The 22,127-nt window shown below is 37.7% G+C and overlaps 1 protein-coding gene across 1 annotated transcript in view; it reads right to left on the reverse strand.

The window, feature by feature from the left end:
- Positions 1-10,428, reverse strand: part of tada2a (transcriptional adaptor 2A) — a 31,689-nt gene extending 21,261 nt beyond the window's left edge. Inside the window, exons 1-9 of the mRNA XM_038303441.1 lie at positions 10,273-10,428; positions 9,641-9,747; positions 8,184-8,243; positions 8,016-8,107; positions 7,310-7,467; positions 5,879-5,967; positions 5,610-5,682; positions 5,452-5,515; positions 930-973 (exon numbers count right to left, since the gene is read on the reverse strand). Of these exons, the coding sequence (XP_038159369.1) occupies positions 930-973; positions 5,452-5,515; positions 5,610-5,682; positions 5,879-5,967; positions 7,310-7,467; positions 8,016-8,107; positions 8,184-8,243; positions 9,641-9,747; positions 10,273-10,297 (712 nt within the window). The 5' untranslated portion in view covers positions 10,298-10,428. The remainder of the gene's footprint in view (positions 1-929; positions 974-5,451; positions 5,516-5,609; positions 5,683-5,878; positions 5,968-7,309; positions 7,468-8,015; positions 8,108-8,183; positions 8,244-9,640; positions 9,748-10,272) is intronic.
- Positions 10,429-22,127: the final 11,699 nt, after the last annotated feature.

Consider the following 22,127-nt stretch of genomic DNA (forward strand, 5'->3'; position numbering starts at 1 on the left):
TAAGCTAAACTCAAGATATGTCTCATGAAAATGACATGAAAATTATTTATGTAGCTAATTACATTAATATAAAAATATACTATCTGTAGAAGTTAAAACTGTGTGGAATTTTGCCTGATTAATAGAGTCAAACTGTCTGTTCTCTCATATGTTTCTTAGCAGGCATCACATTGATCAAACATAATTTGTAGACAGTAAGCTTCCTTTAAATTGGTTTATTTTCTCTATGATTAAACATTATTCTAGAAGCTCTGCTGCTTTATTTAAACCCATCCCAGCTTTAACCTGGTTAAACCTTCGAAGCTATTCTACTTCTTCTGTGATCTGAGTCAAAGCTTAGATATTTGAAGGTATTCTTCCTTCATTCCACAGTTTATTATCATTACAGTCAGTCTTTCTAGGTACAGTTCTAGTTAGATGGTTGAAATTGAAAATATATATAGTGGACAAAGCAGGCAGATGTTAAAAGGAGTCGATCAATCTGCTGATCAGATGTTTTTTTTAAAGCCTTAACAGAGTATTTGGTCCTTGTTGGGCTTTCTTAGGAACATTTGGCAGTTTGTATTTATTTGAATAATAAGCTGTAGTTATTTTCCAGGTTGGTGAAAATCAGAAAAAAAAAGTACTTCTAATACATCATAAAGTCCAGAATTTCGATAATTTAAGAGTGAAAAATGATACATACTACAAAAATAAATATCTATTTTTTCTGTACAAATCCTGAACCAGAAAACACTAAACATTTTCAACACATCGGGGGAGTGAATGAACCCTGCCTGTACGCTGATTGAAGGTTTTTACAGCAGAGTTTGGTTTGCACACATTTTTCAGAAAGCAGAGCAGCAATCTGGCAGCCAGATATGAAATGTCTGTCCGATCCTGTGTGAATACCTCAGCAGAGCTCATAAGAGTTTTAGAGGGGAACTCACTCTGGAATTTGCGCAGGTTGATCAAACCATGGTCTCTGATGATTCTGAAAGACATGAACAGGTCAGTTTGGAAAAATATCCTTTAATCACCAAGGCAACCTATAAAAGAAGAGCATTCAAATTAACAGTGCGCTGCAAATATGAAAATAAAATAGTGTTAAATTGCACTTAACAGTCATTCAAAAATGACAGCAGACATTATTGAAAAGTATCACAATATGGGGTTTGGAAGCTGCTTAATAAACTTTAACTCCGCCGAATACTTTATCATTAACTTCAATGCATTTACATTTTCCACACAAATCAGCTTATAAATGTGACAAAAAAGGAAAGTGAGAGGTAGTTTTAAAAATGTTTATAATTAAAAAAGTTGTATGCCGATGCCTCTAAATAAAATACAGTGCAACCAGTTACCAGCAGTCACAACATCAGAGATAAAATCCTCTTGGGTGTAATCTATTCTCAGTATACATATCACATGTAATCCTGACGGTACATTGAAGTATTTGGCAGTAACATCAAGTCTGTTTCTGCAAAACAGAATTCAGGGCTTTTGGGTCAGAAGAAGCTCATAAATTTCAGGTCTGACTTTCAGCTGCAGAGCTCCAGGTCTGATCTTACAATCCTCTCTGACAAGTTAGCAGGGATAAAATAGGATCTTGGCTGGTGGAGGTAGCTGGAAAATGCCTTCCCCGACTAGCATGCCATTCCACAGGGTTGAGGGAATACAAACTCGTTAAAGTTGATTCGGTGATGGATGCACTGCACCAAGGCCAATCTGCAAAGAGTGACAGCTAACAGGAGGACAATGGAGAAAACAGTCCTTCACGCCTAAATTCTTAATATATTTCACCTGTTGTGGTATTCTAAAACATTGAAGTCTCAACCTAAACTTCTTCACATTTGATCAAGTTAAAACCACAAACTTCAATGCATTTAATTCAGATTTTGGTAAACATAAATGATTTAAAAGCTAATTCAACTGTTTGTGGCATGAACCACCATATGAACTAATAACAGCTACAAGTCTTTCAGCGTATTTGTATACCAGCTATGTACATCCAGAAAAAAAAATTGTTTTCCACCCTTCTTTGCTAAATGTCCATAGCACTCTCAGACTGGGTGAAGTACATCTATAAAAGGAAAATTTAAAGTCTTCCCACAGCTTCTCCATTGGACTTGGGTAACGACTTTGACCTGACAATTCTCACACATGCACATGCTTTACTAGAAAACAATTTCATTGCAGCTCTGTGTAAATCCCACTATCCTGCTAAAAGGTGGACCTCCACCACCGTGTTAGGTTTTGCATCCTTGCAGCCTGTAAAAAGTTGCATCATTGTCCTGCATTTAGCTTCTTCTGTCTTTCCATCCACCCTGTCCCTGCAGAGGAAAAGTTACTCTACAGCATAAATCTGCAACAATAATCTAAAGGGGCATAGGTTCATTATATGACTTCAAATTTATAAGACAGCCACTCATTTTAGCTGCATACAAAAAATTACTTTGCCCTACTAGTGTATTATTTGTTATTTTAATCTTTTTGCTCAGTTTGTCAGTAAACAAAGCCCTTCTGTGTATATTTCCCATAGCACCGCCATGTGACTGGAGGTAACACATGGCAAATGTGCAAACTGGTAAACAAGGTAAAGAAACAGAGGTGAGCCAGTGTAACATATAATGAAGAAAGGTCCAACATCCAGTGTGGAAAAAAAATTGAAGAGGGATGAGACTTGAATAGAGCTTGGAATTTACAGTATGAACTTAAACATGACCTTCTGGCTTTTTAATGCCCCTCCTCTATAAAGGCCAGGTTTTCAACACTATGTCTAACCTTTTTCTTGCTGCCAGATTTTTCCACCATAATAGTAAATCTCTGCAATGCCTCCAGATTTACTATCAGCCTCTCAGGTTTTCCTCTGATTAAAGATCTTACAGTTGAGCCCTGTCTTGGTAGGCATGCACTTGTGCCATTCTCTTCCTATTATTGGATGAAGCACTGAACATGCTCTGTGAAAATGGCAAAGCTTAAAATATTGTATCATAACCTAATCCTGCTTTACATTTTTAAGTCATTTAAAAAGACAATGAGGTGAAGTGGATTAGATTAAGGGGGATCAGAATAAAGGGAGATGAATTCCAATGCACTTCATGTTCTGAATTATCAGCAGATTATGTGTTGCTTTTGATAGATGAATCAACATAGATTTCCTATTGTTGTTTCAACTTCTCTTTCAATCCATTGCTTTAGATTTCGGAAATTCAAATTGATGCTTTATTATTTCCATTCAAATATTTCGGTAACTACTTCTCCGTATCTTGGTTTAACTTGAAATCGACAGTTCACCCACTGCCTTGTAATGCTAGTTAACTTAACTTGAGAAGTCTCTTTGGTTACATTTAGAAACTGAAGTTAATATAGATATTTAAAAAGCAAAGGTAAATTCCTTTATGCAGTCTGACGCATCATTGACTTGAATGATTTGAACCCAATACTGCAACCATAACCGAATAATAATGCTAGGGTGTAACCGCATGAAAACCGCCCTCGCCTACCCAATCAACCGAACATTTATTGATTGATTTTCCTCATTATCCGGTAAAAAAAATATGTTTCAAGTTACTGGAACCCTAATTCCTTACTAGACACGTATGAATGTGTCTCTGAATCTGTTCAAACTCATCTGAGTTCAGCGGGCTAAAAAAGATGTAGAACACTTCATGCCTGAAACCTTCAAACTGTAAGTTTAGTAAACATTCGTGATGATGAGAAAAAAAGATTTGTCAGTTAACATGCTCGCTGCAATTCCCATTTAGGCTTTCGTTATTTTAGATCGTGTAGCATCCGATCAAGTCTTCAAACCACTTTGCTCCACATTGGGCTTATTTTTTGCTTTTCTTTACGCCTGCAGGCTCTTAGTCCATCGACTCAAACTCATCCAGCACATAATCACTCAACCAGCTCTCATCATCTTAGGGGTATAAATCACAACCATCATGGTGATTCGATTCAGTATCGATTTCCTGACCCAACGATTTGATTATTTTTAATACTCAAGAATATACGATACGATTCGATTAATTGGTTCTTTTTTTTAACAGTTGCACTCCACCTATTCCTATTAAAACCCATTCACTGAAAAGTAATAATACCCCTGCGTTATAGATTCTGATAGGCCTTTCATCAAAAAATACTGCACAAAATCAGTGCAATGCAATACCTCGGCTCCAGACGTCCTCGCCCCCTCCACAGACGCTCCGCTGCTCCTCTCCCAAATTGTAGCTGACCGCAAACAGTGCCGCAGACAGGAGGCCTGCTTGTTGTTTTTATGACCGAAATTGCAGAAACAACTCGTGAAGTTTGACCCGTTAGAAGAGCGAGGTGCGGGAGAACGCTGGGACCCTTTTTCCACCTGGATCTCCGCTATTTTTGGCCCTCATGTCCCTCCGTCATCGGATTAAACTCACCCCCACTTCCTCTCCGCCTCGGCCGTATCTAGACCCACAGTGTGTAGCACAGACCACGCTTCATCATTGAGCATAAATCAAAAATGTCTGTGTCAAGCTTACTGCAACACACTGCTGTAAGAGTATAACCAGGAAGCGAGGTAGGAGGGCAAAATGGGTTTAGCGCCACTGCAGCACGGGAGGGAGAATTACGCCCAGGAGCAAATGGATAGAAATAGACCGGAGGAAAAACAAAACAAAAAAAAAACATGAATCTATACTCTTGAGGACGTATCAATGCATCAGATCGTCGGCTGTTGGATCGATGCATCGATACAAAACGATTATTATTTACACCCCTAACTATCATCATTTTCCATTTCAGTGGTGCCTCCCATTTTCTCTCCATTAGTCTCTTTCTATTTAACCGTGTCTCTATCAGCATGTCCCATCTCTCCACGTCTTTCCATGTGGCTCTCTATCAGAGTCAGCTGTGCTGCTCTTCCTCTCCACTAATTTCTATCCCTTTGCACCACGGCTTACAGGTCTATTCTCCTTGCTCGGCCATGGCACCTTTTTTCATCCAAGCCAATGTTGATTCACAGCATCAAGTCTTCTGCCAGGGTCCAAGCGCCGGATAACTAATTTCATTCATGTCAATAAAACTTTTCTAATTGCAGCTTTTCTCTGTTGGAGTCTCTCCAGGTTGACATGCATTACTCTGATGTCCATATAAATTCATCCATAAGGCTTGATGTAAAGCAGCAAATAAAGACCCAGGCTTTATAGTGGAAAATTAGCAGCAACCCATTTACTTATGAGCCCATTTCTCAAGGGGTGGTGCTTTTGACAAAATACCCTGCAATGTTATGAAAACATCATCAGTGCATGGACTCAGCAGATACTAAGTAAGCAGAGAGTTGTCTGAAATGGTGTGGTTTGCAAAATGGTAAAAGCAATGGAGGCTCCAACTGGTGAAAACAGAAGGTAATGATGCCCTCTGCTGAAAGAATGAGATTACTGCACACTACTGACTACATTCTCATCACTTTATAAATGAATAATAAACACCTACTTCTTCCTTCTTTGTCTCTCTTTTAATCTTGAATGATAAATATCAACGACTGCAAGCTTGAGAGCTGTAAACAAGGACAGAGTAGAAAGTTTAGGTCTTAAGTATGATGCTGTAGGTACCAACAAAAACAAAATTATCTTTGAAAGTGGTACACTTACAGTGCAGTACATCTGAGTCATCATCCACAAAGTCAATGTCTTTGAGATCCCATTCTGCATAGTTGTCAAACTCCTAGGAGAGAGATTAAAATGACTGCCAGTATCTGCTAGCCTGATTTAAGTTTCCATGCAACCCTTCAATAATGAGGATACTATGACACTGCGAGGTGAAAACAAAGTCATAAGTCACTATTTCAAATCATTTAACACTAAGCCTGCTAGTGGTGGTTGTACTTATTCATTGTACGTAAAGAGTGATGTCTTCCCACCTCCATGAAGTCTGCTCTGGCTGGCATGTATCCTGCCATGTCTCGAGACAGCACCGAGTCAAAGTTTGGCCGAGGGGGGTCATCAGAGGCTGTGGAGTCAGAGGCAGAAGAGGCAGAATAAAACACCAACACCAGCTTCAGAGTTTTAATGTTTAGAAATATGATAGGCTAGTTTTCTTTCACAAAGCTGTAGGCAGAAGCTTCCATGCTTTTCATGACTCCTCTTTCTAAATGTCTCTTTCTTTCTTCTGTCAGTTTTTTGTTATAATTAGAGAAGAAAAAGAAAATCTGCACGTTTCAATATTTGTACTGTATGTCCTGCGCTTAAAAAAAAAAAACAGTTGTTGGTTTCCATTATAGCCGAGTCATAAAAGGCAATTTGAAGGCCCTTTAGGCATCATTAATAAATCCACTGAATATTATTAACATTTAGACACACATTTGGTAGAGTTTATTTTTTTTAAAGAAAAGATAGGCGTTTCAATACAGGCATCTACACAAGATAAAGAATAAAATGCAACCAAAACTAAGTAACTCAAAAATCATCCTGATTTTTGAGTTACAAATAAAGGTCCTTTAATTAAATTCATATCAAAGTATATAAAACTATAAAATAGATTTTATTCTTTCACATGATATTAAATAAAAAGGATAAAGTCCTTAACCTTTTCTATAATTTATCCAGACCTGGAATATTATAACAGTTGATTATTTATCTCATAATTCTTTATATTACCTTGTAAACTATCTCAGAGGTTTCTCAGAGGGTTTACGGTAAAGCAGCCAAGGATCTCCCAGTTTGGTTAAAAAAAAATGTAAAATCTGCTTTCTTTTATCGAAAATAAAGTCAGACATAGAAAAATCTGCTATATTGCTTAAATTGAAAGGACATGTTTTGTAACCTATACAAGAACAAAAAACTTGAATCAAAAGTCAAAGCTATAACCTTTTAATCAAAATGATAAAAAAAAGCCAAGTATTTAGATTTTCAAGGACTTAAGTATTCATTTTATAAAAACAAAAAAAAACAACTATAGTATACAATTGGTATAAAACATTGGTTAAAGTCAGACGCTGTTAGACAGAGCTGAGAAACAGTATCCTATTTCTAAAAACTGATTTATGCTTGACCATTATGCAAACAGCTAAGTTAAAAGTTTGCTCCACTGACTGACCAGGAGGAGGTAAACGTGTAGCTTTAAGCTTTAAGATCTCATAACTGTGGATCTATTTTGTTGTACAACTTATTTCCAGGGTAGTTCTTAAATCCTCTCGGATTAACGGGTTAGGAAGTTTTAGCATGTAATCTTTAAGTGGAGTAAAAAAAAATCCTGATACATGATTTTAAAAGGAAATTCAGAAAAAGTTTCCTGAGTTAATGCAGTTTTATGTTTAAAGAAACATAAAAGAAGTAAAAAGGTTCCTGCTTACGCTTAAAAGGAATAGCTCCATCTGCAAAACGAGAGTCTTTTGTTTTCCTTAGGCTGAGCAAGGTGGAGGAGAAGAGTGGGTTATGGATGAAATTCTTCATGTAGTGGCTTTCACATTCTTCTTTGGTTTTAGTGCGCATCTGATAAGCTACGTCCTGCCTGAAGAGGAAAAAAGCAAAACAAAAGAAAAATGCATAATTTCAATCCACTAAGGAAGGATTTTTAAACAGATTTTAGACGCTGAAAGTTGCAGAAAAGAACAAAACATTATGTCTGCTTGTATTTATTGAGTGTAAGAGTACAAGATAAAATGAGTTAAAAAGTTTTTACTGTGAGGCAAATGAAACGGTAAAAGGAGAAATAACTATAAGGACAGAGACAAGAATAAAAGAAGGGAATAGTGGAGAAGGTGTGGAATACAAATATATCTTTCCAAACTTAAAACACTGAAAATCTAAAAGCTTTTTGCATTCAGAGCCAAAACAAAAATATTTCATATTTAAGTTGAGCTCAAACAATAGCAGTGTTTTAGCGCAGTGATGAAGAGTTTCAACCCTGAAGCAATAAAACTCAAGACAAAAACCCAGAAACCTTAAATAATAACAGAAAAGAGTGTGGCGAAGGAAAAAAAACAACAATACCCAGGTTGTTTTATGAACAATCAGGCAGGCAGACCTAAAATAAAATAAAAGTGAGTCACTGCTCACCAGTTCCCAAAGCCACAGTCCATAACAGCTTCCAGCAGCGCCATCTCCTCCTGCGCCGTCCACCCTGGCTCCAACACTGGGAAGTCTGATGTCTGCAAGGTGGAGAGGCGTAATAAAACATCTCATAGAGGGATGAGAAACACTGAAGAAAAAAAGAAAGATACTCACCATGATTTCATATTTGTGATCACTCTGATGTTTTTTGTACTCAAACCCTCTGGTGAAACACTGAAAGTATAAAGACAACTTGAACACCTATGTTTGTATGATGGTTATCTGATGTACAGAAAAATCAGTTGAGTTATTCTAACAGTTTTTTTTGACAGTGCTTATCTAACAAGGTCCAATGCGGCATAGCATGGAGGCAATCAGCCTGTGGCACTGCTGAGGTGTTATGGAGGCCCAGGATTCTTCAATAGCGGCCTTTAGCTCATCCAGAGTGTTGAGTCTTGCGTCTCTCAACTTTTACTTCACAACATCCCACAGATTCTCTATGGGTTTCAGGTGAGGAGAGTTGGCAGGCCAATTAAGCACAGTGATACCATGGTCAGTAAACCATTTACCAGTGGTTTTGGCACTGTTAGCAGGTGCCAGGTCATGCTGAAAAATTAAATCTTCATCTCCATAAAGCTTTTCAGCAGATGGAAGCATGAAGTTCTCCAGAATCTCCTGATAGCTAGCTGCATTGACACTGCCCTTGATAAAACACAGCGGACCAACACCAGCAGCTGACATGGCACCCCTGACCATCACTGGATGTGGGTACTTGACACTGGACTTCTGCCATTTCCTTCTCCCCAGTCTTTCTCCAGACTCTGGCACCTTGATTTCCAAATGACATGTAAAACTGAGCAACAGTCCAGTGCTGCTTCTCTGTAGCCCAGGTTAGGCACCTCTGCTGCCGTTTCTGGTTCAAAAGTGGCTTGACCAGGGGAATGCGGCACCTGTAGCCCATTTCCTGCACACGCCTGTGCACGGTGGCTCTGGAAGTTTCTACTCCAGACTCAGTCCACTGCTTCCGCAGGTCCCCCAAGGTCTGCAATCAGGCCTTCTCCACAATCTTCTTCAGGGTCCGGTCACCTCTTTTCATTGTACAGCGTTTTCTGCCACACTTTTCGCTTCCTACAGACTTCCCACTGAAGTGCCTTGATGCAGCACTCTGGGAAACAGCCTAATTATTCAGAAATATCTTTCTGTGTCATACCCTCTTGCTTGAGGGTGTCAATGATGGCCTTCTGGACAGCAGTCAGGTCGGCAGTCTTACCCATGTTTCGGGGTTTTAAGTGCCGCAGGAATCTTTTGCAGGTGTTTAGAGTTAATTTGATGCAGATGATTAGGTGCATAGACCTTTTTCATGATATCCTAATTTTGTGAGATAGGAATTTTGGATTTTCATGAGCTGTATGCCAAAATCATCCGTATTAAGACAATAAAAGACCTGAAATATTTCAGTTAGTGTGCAATGAATCTAAAATATATGAATGTTTAAGTTTTATCATTACATTATGGAAAATAATTAAGTTTATCACAATATGCTAATATTTTGATAAGGAACTGTACAACCATTCATCTGAATGACAGTCAGAGTGGATTGTTAATGAACCAACAGTTTATTTGCTGCTTACCTGGAGGCAGAGGAGAAATGGTGAAGGTCCACATTCGGCACACTTGATGTATGGCTCGGTTAAATATGAAGAGCAGCCCCTGCATGGTGGTTTATCAAAGGGATCCTCTGCAATAAGGAACATCATCAATAAAGCCAGTGGTTACAGTACATCTTTAGATCGTGTAAATAAACCGACTTAGATTCACAAAAAAACAATCATCGAATATAAACCCCATAACTGCTAGGTCTGCTAGTCTTAAATCTTTTAAATATTACGTAGCCACAGTTGTGTCTCTTATCCCAACAAACAGATCCTTGTAATGTGTAAATGGATTTAGCATCAATGCTATTTGTATTGTTTTGCATTGAACTATAATAGCAAGAGGCTAACGTTAGCCTCGTTTAACTTATCTTTTATTTATATATTTAGCGTGTTTTACTTGCAGCATTATTCAGTTAGAGTATAATTGATACATCAGTAATTATATGAACCGTAGCATTTCTGAACTGTTTTAGTTTTTAGACAGTTGTAGCGCTTTTTTTTTACCGCTAAATGCTAACGTCTGTTTAGGTATCGACGTAGAGGAAGTTAAAAGGATGCAAATACTCAAGGAACAACTGTTTTACCTGTATGTTTTCTCAAACACTTACTTGCAAAAGATGCTAGACACTCCATTAATTCGTTATGAAGAAGAAGAAGAAAAAAATAATAATTCAGAATTAAGGCCCGATCTATTTCTCGGTGCTCAAGTCAAAGCTAGTCGAGTGCCTAACTTTGGATGCGGACAGTCGGGGGATTGAAATAGTTTTTTTTTTTTTTTTTACCCCAGTCAAGCAGTATGTTACGGAAGAGGATTAGGGCCACTGGAAAAAAAAAAAGTTAACTGCATGAGCTTTTTCCTTTTTATTTTTTCTTTGTCAAATATGTACACATGTTTTCCCCGTGCAACTGTGGAGGACCAACTCTGCCATATTTAAAAATATATACAGAAATAAACAAATGCTCAATAAATAAACAGGCATGCAATTAATTGCCCACAAATATACAATAGACAAATAAATGTAGGTAGAAATTAAATTATACAGTGAGAAATAAATGTATGAATCTCGTTTAATTTGCTTCTTTATTTATTCGCCAGATTTTATGGAGAACCAACTCTGCCATATTTAAAAATAAATACAGAAATGAATAAATGCTCAATAAATAAAAAAGCATACAATTAATTACCCCCAAAAAGATAATAAATAAATTAGGTAGAAATTAAATGGTACATTGAGACATAAATGTGTATATAAATTTTAATTAGCTTCTTTATTTATTCCCCTTTGTAATAATTACTTTTTTTTTATTGTCCATTATAATCTTCAGCTTTATTTATTACTTATTTTTTAAGGTATTTATTTATGTGCACGTGATAACATTTTTGTCTGTATTATTCTTGCTTTGTATTTTTTTTTTACCCTATTCATTTCTTCAATGCTATTTATTTCTGCATGTGTTTTTACATTTCTGTATGCATTTCTGCCTCCATATGTAAATGAGGAGGGGGTTTGTCTTAAAGGGTTAAAATCTGGCGAATAAATAAAGAAGCAAATTAAACGAGATTCATACATTTATTTCTCACTGTATAATTTAATTTCTACCTACATTTATTTGTCTATTGTATATTTGTGGGCAATTAATTGCATGCCTGTTTATTTATTGAGCATTTGTTTATTTCTGTATATATTTTTAAATATGGCAGAGTTGGTCCTCCATAGAAAACAAGATCACATACAGAAATAAAATAAACAATTCCTTTTATTATTATGAAAGTCCCTTTCTTAATAATAATAATTTAACTTTATTGATCTCACATTGTAGATATTTACCTCTGCATTTATCCCATCCCCTTGGGGAGCAGTGGGCAGCCATTGTGAGTTGCCCGGGAAGCAGTGTGGGGTTAAGGGTCTTGCTCAGGGACGTAGAGTGGCAGTCTATGGGAGTGGGGCTTGAAGTCAGAACCCCAGGATTCCAAGCTCTATGCCCTAACCACTAGGCCGCCACTCCACCTAATTTCATTGATACTATGGCAAGTGATCCTCTTTATCTAAATATTACATCCTACATTTCCATGCACATATGTGTTTTTTTTTTCTTTCTCAAAGATGTTTAATATCTTCAACTAGTGCTCAATTTTTCTCCTTTTATTCCAATTTTCCATTTTTTAAATATTTTTCTTGTGGTGTTTTATATCCTCTAGGGTGTCATTTGAGGTTGCAGTTTTTCCTATATTTTTAATATATCTCTACCAGATATGAGCAAATTTGGGGAATTTCTCCTGGGGAAAATGGAGTTGCCCAATTAAATCCAATTACAATAAGTCGAGTTTTAAAAAATTTGAATACAACCAATACCAAACATTTGTCATATTTTAAAATTTCGATGTGGAAAATAAATAAAAAAATGAATCGCTTTCATTTAAGTTATATCAATAAACTCATATAGTAATTGTTAAACTAGAACAGCAGAGAAAAAGAAAAAACTTGTTATATTTCCATACAGGAGACAATAAAATACTTAGTTCCATATTATTGCCACCAGATGTCGCTCTTGCTCAGTTTCTTACATGTAAACAATACATTGATTGCAAGTCTTTGTTTTCCCCTACTGCAGACCACGTGCCTTATGTGTGTGTATGTGTGTGTGTGTCTGGGAGTTGGTAAGGCAAGAAGTGGAAATACATAAGATGGATTTTACAGTTCACCCCATAACGCCCCCATACTGTTTTTGTCCTCAGTAACACTCCTCTAGGAGATTTGCTTGGCTTGAAAACGCCTCAGTTTCATATAATAATGTAATAAATATCACGTTTTAAATATTTTCCAGAGCTTCTCTCCAGCTCTGGCCTCAGAATCAAGTAAGAACTCTTGCTGAAGCTAAAGACTCTAAAGTGTCTGTTAAAAATGGGATCCAGCAACCTTTAAAACTTAAAAGCCCAAAGCTGAAGCATTCAATGCATCAGATCTACTAAAAGCACAGGGTGGAGAGCCCTTTTCCATATTCAAATGAAATATCCCTCAGATTCATTTTAAATTTTTAAGTTAGAGATAGTTTTCTGTTGTAGAACCATCACTGAGGTGCAGTTACCAATTTGGAACAGAATTCAATTTCAGAATTATATTTAATTTTAATTTTAAAAATGTCTTTGCTTTTCCAGCTAAGTAAATTGCAGTAGGAGCTGTGAGCCTGGAAAGTGAATGTTCTGCATGGACCTAAAGTCCACTTTGGGTTAAATAAATGTCCTCCTGTCCTCTGTGAGGCCAATCTACAGTGACAAGCGTGTTCAGCCACAGCATAGCCTGCATCTCATCTCCTGACCCTCTGGGTTCACAGCAGGCCTCGGGGGACTGATTCATTCATAACAGGGCCTGAGGCACCACAGACACATGAATAATGACAAAGTGGCCGCTCTACACAAAACACAGTGCATAATAAAGGGACGGTTGTACTTCCCCTTTCTGTATTTTCCAGATCACCGTTGAAACAGTTTGTTTAACAATCCTCTGGGTGCGGTAGAATTTGTTTGTCTGGGAAAAGGAACTTCTCCTTTCTTTGTGGCTGTTTGTAGTTAAGGCAAATGAAGCCAACCTTCCCTTCTATGCTTTCAAAAAGTATTTCGCTCCTGAGAGATGCATTCAAGCTAACTATTTTGTCCTCTTCATTCAAATTGCACATGCTACTTGAACTACAGGTGTCCAGTGCCAACATGTTAGATAACCCTTAAGATTAAAAGATTATCACCTCCTTAGACCATTCACAAATTTTATCCATAGAAATGTTTATGTTTTTAGTTTATCCTGGGTGATGGATGGATGACAGACAAACTTTTTTTTTTTTTTTTAATAACTGGTTTAACTTTTTAAATATAATTGGCACCAGAGCAAGTAAGCAAGAATAACACAATGCAAAAAAGATTTTTTTACTTTTTTAACTGTTGGCTCTGCTACCACCCATGATACAAATGTCGACATGAACAAGAGTTTGGTCCTTGCCTCCTTTCTTCTTCATATCAGTATATTATATATTATATTATATTAGTTCAACTTTTATTTTCTTTAGTCCAACTGTTTTGTTTCTGCCTTTTTTATTTTATTTTTTTTCCTACTTGCTTTGATTCTTTTTTATTTTCCTATATTTTAATGATGTAAAGCACTTTGCATTGTCTTTGTACTGAATTGTGCTATACAAATAAATTTGCCTTGCCTTGCCTATCATTCCTTTCTTTTGTATTGTTCTCAGATCTTTTCCTGTGTTCTTCTCCTGATTCCCTCTGTTTAAATATTTTGCAGCCACATGGAGCCCGTCTATCTGCTAGATGTACAAAATAAAACTTGAAGTTTTATAAATGAGGACTGAAAACTCAGGAAATCTGAGTCTGGAAAATAATTTGATGTTTACACTAAAGTCGTGTGAAACAACAATACATGAGTGTTACATAGGGGTTCAAAATGGTGATAGGCTAAACTGACCTTAAGCCTCCAGAATTGCCTTTTCTTTATGTCTAAGCCATGTGAACAGCTCAGTATGCTTGCTGGTTTAAATGTTCTAAAGACAATGTGTTTGATAGAAAAAAATGGCAGGATGAACACTATGTAGAAAAAACCTGACTTGTGGATCTGTTCAAAAACTCTGAAGGAGCCAGCCAAGTGTCCATGAGTTTGTTTATCACCTAAACAAATAAGTGTTACTGCTGTGAACACTTTCTAATGGCACTAATGAGCTAAAAAGTAGAAACATCAGGAAAGTGTGTTACACAATAGATCAGGGGTCTTCAATGTTTTCCAGGCTAAGGACCCCCAAACTGATGGTAAGATGGATCAAGGACCCCCTAAATATATATATTGTTTGAAATTGTGTTATATCAAACTGGTCCTATAGTAACTCTTTTACAGATGAAGTCATGTAACGAAAATCATTTTTTCCTGGGATTATTAAATTATTTCTGATTCTGATTCCTGGTTGATGGACAGGTGTTGTGAATGAAATGGTGCCCAGCTTGAAAGAGCTCCTGTGTGTCATTGAATGTGTGCATTGATGACTGAAAGACATCTTCTGCCTCCATTTATCTGTTTACTTCAGTGTTAATCTTAATTCATGTTAATGTGTATCTAGAGACATTTCAATTAGTGCAAATAAATTGCAGGGGAGAATATCAAACAAAAAGTCTAATCAACCAAAACTTTTGCGACCCCCATGCAGTACCTCCACAGACCCCATAGGGGTCACGGACCCCCTGTTGAAGACCTCTGCAATAGATGAAGATCAAGTTGGTGAAGGTTTTGGATAAAACTGATTCAGTAAAATTTTGAACTGCAAAATCACATCTAGGCAGACAATGCAAGAAAAATCAATTTTTCATGCACACATTAACAAAGAAAATAGTTTCAGCCTCACAGTGTACTATATGCAGGTCTCCAGGACAAACCCTGCTTTAGCATTATTACCACATCTGAGTAAACAACCTGCTGTCTCCAGCCACATGTCGACCCCCTTATTCTATCCCACACATCTACAGAAAAGACTTAAATAGGCAGGAACACCCCTCACACACCAGGCCTCACACTGCTAATTTGGATCATAGACTGACAGGCTAGGGGTTTCTTTGTCACAGGCGTGTGCCAGATTATGAGTAGGCGAATCAAAAAGATCCCCCCCACCCCATTACATCTTTAAAAACTCCCCCGGTCTCTGGCCACTCCTTTGCCTCAAAGCGCTCCCCAGCTGCTGTGAGTTGAATGCGAGGGCCTCCCTGAAGGAAAAAGGGGCATCTGGCACACGCTTTATAGCCGAGGAGTAAAAAAAAAATTTGTCAAACTGCTGCTCTCCATGAATTATACAGGATTAAACCACTTCAGACCACTTTCTCATAATACACCATGTCTGATCAGCAGACTCCTGGACAATTTGATTTTGACAACTATGGCAGTCATATTTACATGTTGCTTTGGTCTAAAAGTACAGATTCCTGTATAATTTCATGTGCAGTTCCTTTTAAATTATGATTAGTATTTTTTTTTATACAGCCTAACTCCATCTATAACTGCTTAGCAGACTAATTCACAGTGCTTACAACAAAATACCATTTTTGTGTTACTCATCAATAGCATATTAGTTGCAATACAGCTCCTGGGTTTTTCTTTTACGTTTTACTGCTCATATAAACAGACCAAATGCCCCTGTTTATTTAGTTGGTTTATTTCTCAGTAGGGAATATTATGTTTATATTTGAGAAGGTTCGAATTTGCAGTTTTAGTCAAGCTGGAGACAAACCAAAAATGTTCCAGGTCAATCTACCGCATCACCCAATTTGGACATATCATAGGTTTTTGTCCCAATCTACTTTATTTTTTACCCACAAACAAAGCATATAGTGTATCTGAATATTTATGTTGGCATTTATTTTTCTGATGAATTAGGAAAACAGTTGCAAAAATCATATTACAGTATGTTTTATCTTTATTATCATTTTTCCATTTGACTTACCATAGATTTTACAGAGTTTTATGCATGACAGATCATGACCCTTAATGGCAGTTTTCCTAGAAAAAACAAAGAAAGACAATGTTTAAATCTCTCATAATGACAGCTCTGTGAACACAGGATTATTCCAGCAAATGTCTGCATGGAAATATGTGAACATCATGCAGCCTAGGAAGGGGACAAGTTTGGAATATGATGGATATGAAATACCTGGATAAACACCAGAACCTAAAAGACCATTTGAGGATCCTGACTGAAACGAGCAAAGGAATGTCATCATTTAATGTGAAACAACTCCCGTTTCTACACTGGCTGAAATACCACTCTGAACAGAAGAAGTCATACTCTATATATGAAACAGTCAGATTATGAGCGGCTGCTTCAAAGCCCTGATCTCTGTCCCACTGAAAAGTTGTGTGCAAGGAAAACAGACTACAGGACTGAAGATTTCATCAGGATCATACAGCTTATGAGCCCAATCTACAAGATAACAACAAAACACCAGCACACTTCTTAATTAGGAGATTATTAAATGAAAAACAATGATTAATTTCTGAGGGTTTAAGCAAATAGCAACAAATATTAATCGTTATTAGGCTAAAAGTCAAAGTTTAGCTGGATTAAATGTCAGATTTCACATGTTTTCACATAGGTGTATGTAAACTCTTTGTTTGCAACTTTGAGGAATAGATGTTTTACAAATCAGATGTCGGGAATCTCTGCTCAGAGAAAAAATATTCACTTAATATCTGCCAAACAGCAGTCTAAGCTTCATTACCAATGACATTTTAATTATTGTATCGTATTGTTTTCAACCAATTATTTTATGAAAGAGATGCAATTTCCCTTTCAAATACTGGTGATTTCACTTGTGTGTGTGTGTGTGTGTGTGGGGGGGGGGGGGGGGGTACTTTGTTTGATCAGCTAGTTAAGATAACACAGAACAGGAGTTTGAATAGCAACAGGTAATAAATCTGATGAGGTCCAGTCTTGGCTGGAACTGCCATGTAAAATAAGGACCTTATAAGATTTTTACCTCCATCCACAGTGGGACTTTGAATATTATTCGGCTGCTTGTCTTACTCCCATTTTTGTTACACAATAATTCCCATGTATAATAAGTCAGTACACTGGAAGCTTTAAAGGACCGCCTTCATCAGAATCTGTGCAAACCCACCAGCGTTTAAATGTTCCTTTCTTTTCACAACATTGAAAGTAGTCATTCATTTGAGCAAAGCCTAATAAATCTTAACCTAAATACCCAATTCAGATTGATCAGCAAAACTTGGTGCAAAGCAATATTTTCTCAGAGCTTACTTTGTCAACAGCAATGGGGGGACCCATTCCCAGTTGCATGCAAATAAGCCCCAGAAACCTTGTCATGTGAGCAGCAGATGGATCATTATAATTCTTTATTAATTTGACATTTTTTTGTAGAACCTGAAATATTTTTGCATATATTTATGCACAAAAATTTGGATTTTCTCCTTTTTCTGATGTCTGACTCATCAAACCTTCAGTGTAATCCTATTTGAATATGAGATTTGTTTTGCTTGCAGCAATGTGGAGTGCTGCCATCGTGTAAGCAGGAGGAAGGCTGCTTACTGTCACAGCAAGGACAGATTTGAAGCATAACACTTCACTGTAAGTAGTAAATGATTTCTACAAACAACTAGACTTAGATAATAAGCATTCTCATTATTCTTAATATCAAAATGTTCTTATTATCTTAAGATAATATATAAAATGAAACATTGAAAGCAGAGTAACTCCCCACAGATGTGTCATCACTGTTTTTTCTGCTGAGTGAGAAGTTCCCGCTGCATACGCCTCTCCTCCCTGTGAGCACCAGGAACATCCTCTCCCATGGCTGAGGTATCTCTGAGAAATCAGCACAGTTTGGGTGTATGAAGGTCAACAAGTGGGTGAGGAATGTAAGGTTTTTCCCATGTACAGCAACACAACGCAGAGGCTCTGAGAAAACATGTGTTGGCCTTCAGAACAGCCCAGGGGAATTCAACAAAGCTCAGCTGATTCAAGTTAGAAATCTACAAAGTTTACACTTTGAGAACATTTTCAGATTTGCAGACACAAAGAATAAAATGTGCAAGAAACTGTGTCAAAGCTGAAAACTATTTAAAGCTAGAACCTACTGCCTACATTACCCACTGTCACCAGAGGTCCTGTTAAAACCCACAATTCAAGCATTACATAGAGTGAGTTTAAAAGATTTACTAAAAGTTTCTAATGCAGGCTTGAGGAGGGAGATCAGGGGAGAACCAGGAGGGGACAAGCAAATGGCGACTTTTAGCAGACTGGATGATGGCTGGCAGACTCAAAGAGTCCAGAACATGGTCAAAGTTGGAGGTCAGATAGAGGCAGCTGAGGAGATGAACGCAGAAAGGTGGGCAGTGCAGACTAACACTTGGGCTTCATCTGAATCGGGCAAATCAAGGACACTAAAGCCAAAGCCAAAGTACGTCACCAGTCACCTTGATAAGTGCTGTCCAAATTGACTCGGCAGTAAGGAAGGAGGTAGGAAGGCGAAGCAGGATCCTTATATGGTTTATTTAGCATAGGGGCCTCCTGACATTCCTATCCACCTAATAGATGCTGAACGGTTTCCCACAATCCTGAGTGTGAACAGATGTATAGGCACAGCCCACAGAGTTTAACAAAGATACATTTTAAGTGACATATACTATCTGTGACACATGCTGATTTACACACTTTTATGTGTTTTGCATTTTATAAAGGAGAATTTATGCGATAATTACAATATTGCAACTTTTTTGTTGTTGTTGGAGTCCCAATTGGACCAGCATCATCCATGTGTGTGTCTGTCCTGTAAGGACTTCTATAGGCTGAAGGCTATTTAGAAGGACATTCTAAATGGTGTTCTTATTGTTGACCCCACAAAAGGTGAATGTATAGGAGCTAGCAACAATACCTAGGAACTGTCATTTGAAGTATTTGGAAGGAGATTTACAATGATCCTCATAAAGGAGAGGAGGTGGTGACATACTGGCAGGGAATAACTGTCAGTTTGCTCTAATTAGCGAATTAGAACAGAGGAGGGAAGAGGCAAACAATCATCGAACCAAAAAGAAACAACAACAAACAAAACTGGCAGAATTCAGGACACCTACAATGCATCCCAGTGCTTTAAGCTCTGTTTAGGCTTCAGATATTTTGACTGAAATGGCAACAAATAAGCTGCTGAAAGTTTTTTTTTGTTTGTATTTCAGAGCTAAGCATTAACGTTCTGCTATTATAGTATTGATCTTTGTTTATCTAAAGTTGATTCATTTCTAAACTTTACTATCATATATACATGTACCCAGGAAAGTCACCTTTAAGATAAACAGTCTCTTTTTTCAAGGTAGACAGTTCCATTATAGAAAACTCAACACCCTGCAGGAGGAAAATCCTATGAATGATGGTAGTAATTGTTAATTGAAAGAAAACAGTGGGAAGTACTTAGTGGGATTTGGAGTGTAGGTTATTTAAACTACAATTTTTTTAGTTTCCATGTGAAACCATTTGAGATCCTTGAAATGTGTTCTTTGTCCAACATGTCTTCGCATAATTAACTAAGAGCAACAGGTTGATAACAGGCACCAACAATGTCTGGGAGAATCAAAAATGAAGGCTTTTACATTCTCATCGAAGTCCCATGTTTTGTTATGTCTTCATCCTCTGTTATAAAGGAATTAAGTAGACCATTGTGGTTATCTGTCTCAGTATGACCACAGCATCATTGTTTTATTTTATTGTGGGATAAAGTTCACTTCAACAGTTACAATTCAGTTTATTTATTAAGCTTCAATTTTTAACAAGGACAAAGGGACCTATTTATATCTTGCTATAGCCTAAATATATGCTATCTATGCCCGCTTATCAATGGAGGTTTGTGTTGAGTGTGTGACCTGCTGATCAGTGATCAGAGTGGATCAAGGTGAAAGTTGACTGATTTTGACCTCCGTCTGACAGAATGGTGCATCTGAGTGTTAAAGTATCATCAAAACAAGGGGGAAATTTGTCCTTTTCAGCCTTTTATAATATGTATTTGGTTTTACTGCTTAAGGAATATGCATACCGAAAAAATTAGACCGCTATGGTTTTTTTAATCTCTGCACTTGAGAATAGGAGTGGGAAACAATGATGATAAACCAAAATAGGTGCCCACACACTCCCTGCAGAGGCCAAGCTGTGGATGTTTGAAACATCTCCCCGTGTGAAGCCCTGTGTTTCTATGTACTGCTCACGGCAGAGCGGATCTACCACAACACTGTCAGAACACATCAGCTGCCGAGGCCTTTGACGGCTTCCACGCTCGGCTCTCTTAGCACAGCCACAGCCCTGTTGCTTTAGTCCTGCCCGCCTTGGTCTCAGTAATGTGGACATGGCTGCCGAACACAAAGCCTTCTGCAGAATAATCTGAGCAGGAAGAATGATGACCTGCATTATGTATTATCTGTGCTGGTGGTTAGGAGAATGGACAGATATAACAGTGAGAGGTCATGGAGAAAGTTTTCATAAAAGGCTGATCTGCTGCAGCTGGAGCATTAATGGCCTCAGGGTTTGCTGTGAGGAGGGACATTATCCTCCTGACCTGATTGAACAGAGGGCCTGAACAAAGCGCACCTTCTGCTTAGTGGTTAAATATGTGTCATGTCGTCATTGTGGTCCCCTCTGACAGAGATATGCAGCCTGACAACAGAGCAAAAGTATTCTTGGTGGTCACCTGCTTTTTAGGAGTGAAAGTAATGCGGAGGAGCATTGAATGGCTTCTGGGGTCAGAGGAGGAATGTAACAGCAGCAGTGTGAGACGGGGAGATAAAGACACATGCTTCCTGCTTCGACGCCACCATTCGTTCAAGGTTACGACCTGTCCGTTCTGTCGCTTTCTACCCCCCCTCATCCAATAGCCGAAAGCCAATGATGACATACTTACACATTACTCATTCAAGTTGACTTATAAGAGAACTAAATTGTATTCTGAATTCACAACGTTTATTTTAGTTTAGCATAAATGGATGGATGGATGGATGGATAGATGGATGGATGGATGGATCGGTGAGTGGGTGGATTGGTGGATGGATGTCCTATATATCAAATCCAGGCTTATCTAGGCTTCAAGAAGCTTGTGTTGAGGGCACAGAGTTTGCCATGAACATCACACTTGCGCTCTGTTGATGACACCAAACAGCTGAGCGACACAGATGACACATAGCTGCCAACGCTCGGACTTTACAGGCTGGCCGGGGGCAAAAGGAGCGCATTTACAAGTACATCCCAGTGGGGCGGTCAGTGGGAAGGTGTGCTGTGGCAGGTGATGAAACTAGCAGGAGCTTTTAGGAAAACAGGAAATATAAAAGTCGGCGTTCTCACATACAAAATTACTACAGATAAACAGATTAAAAAAGCAAACTTTCAGATAACTCAGTACTGTTCCTCCCTGGAGGTGTTGCACTTTTTTGTCCAAAGTTTTTATATTCTTAGCCTGGAGCAGGTTTTTAAGGCTCCTCTGAGTATTGTTTAGCGTTATAAGTTAATAGATATTTAAATAATCCAAATTAATACAACATTAGTGTTTGAAGGATAATGAGTTAAAGATATATATGCCTTTTTTGAGGAATCAGACAACTTTTTATCATTTCAGGCAGGAAATGTAACCAATGGATTCCCTTGTTACGGGGTATTACTTTAGCTTCAGAACTATTGCAGTTATGTTTGAAACAACATGGCTTACAAATAAATTAATATTGAAGAAAAGTACATCAAGTTTTTTATTGCTATAGGACATTAGGAAAAAGGGATTTTAGACAAACAACTTTATTTTTAGTATTTCTACTTTCAGAAAAACAAAAATTAAATGAGAAACCTATCAAAGTCGGCTTTTTCTGTGAAAAATAATTGTATGATCATCATTTCTGGCATTGCTTGCACCTGTGAACATTCAGCCAAGAACAATGGACTA

This window comes from Cyprinodon tularosa, unplaced genomic scaffold (assembly GCF_016077235.1).
Source record: "Cyprinodon tularosa strain WSP-4 unplaced genomic scaffold, ASM1607723v1 ctg51, whole genome shotgun sequence".
NCBI lineage: Eukaryota > Metazoa > Chordata > Actinopteri > Cyprinodontiformes > Cyprinodontidae > Cyprinodon > Cyprinodon tularosa.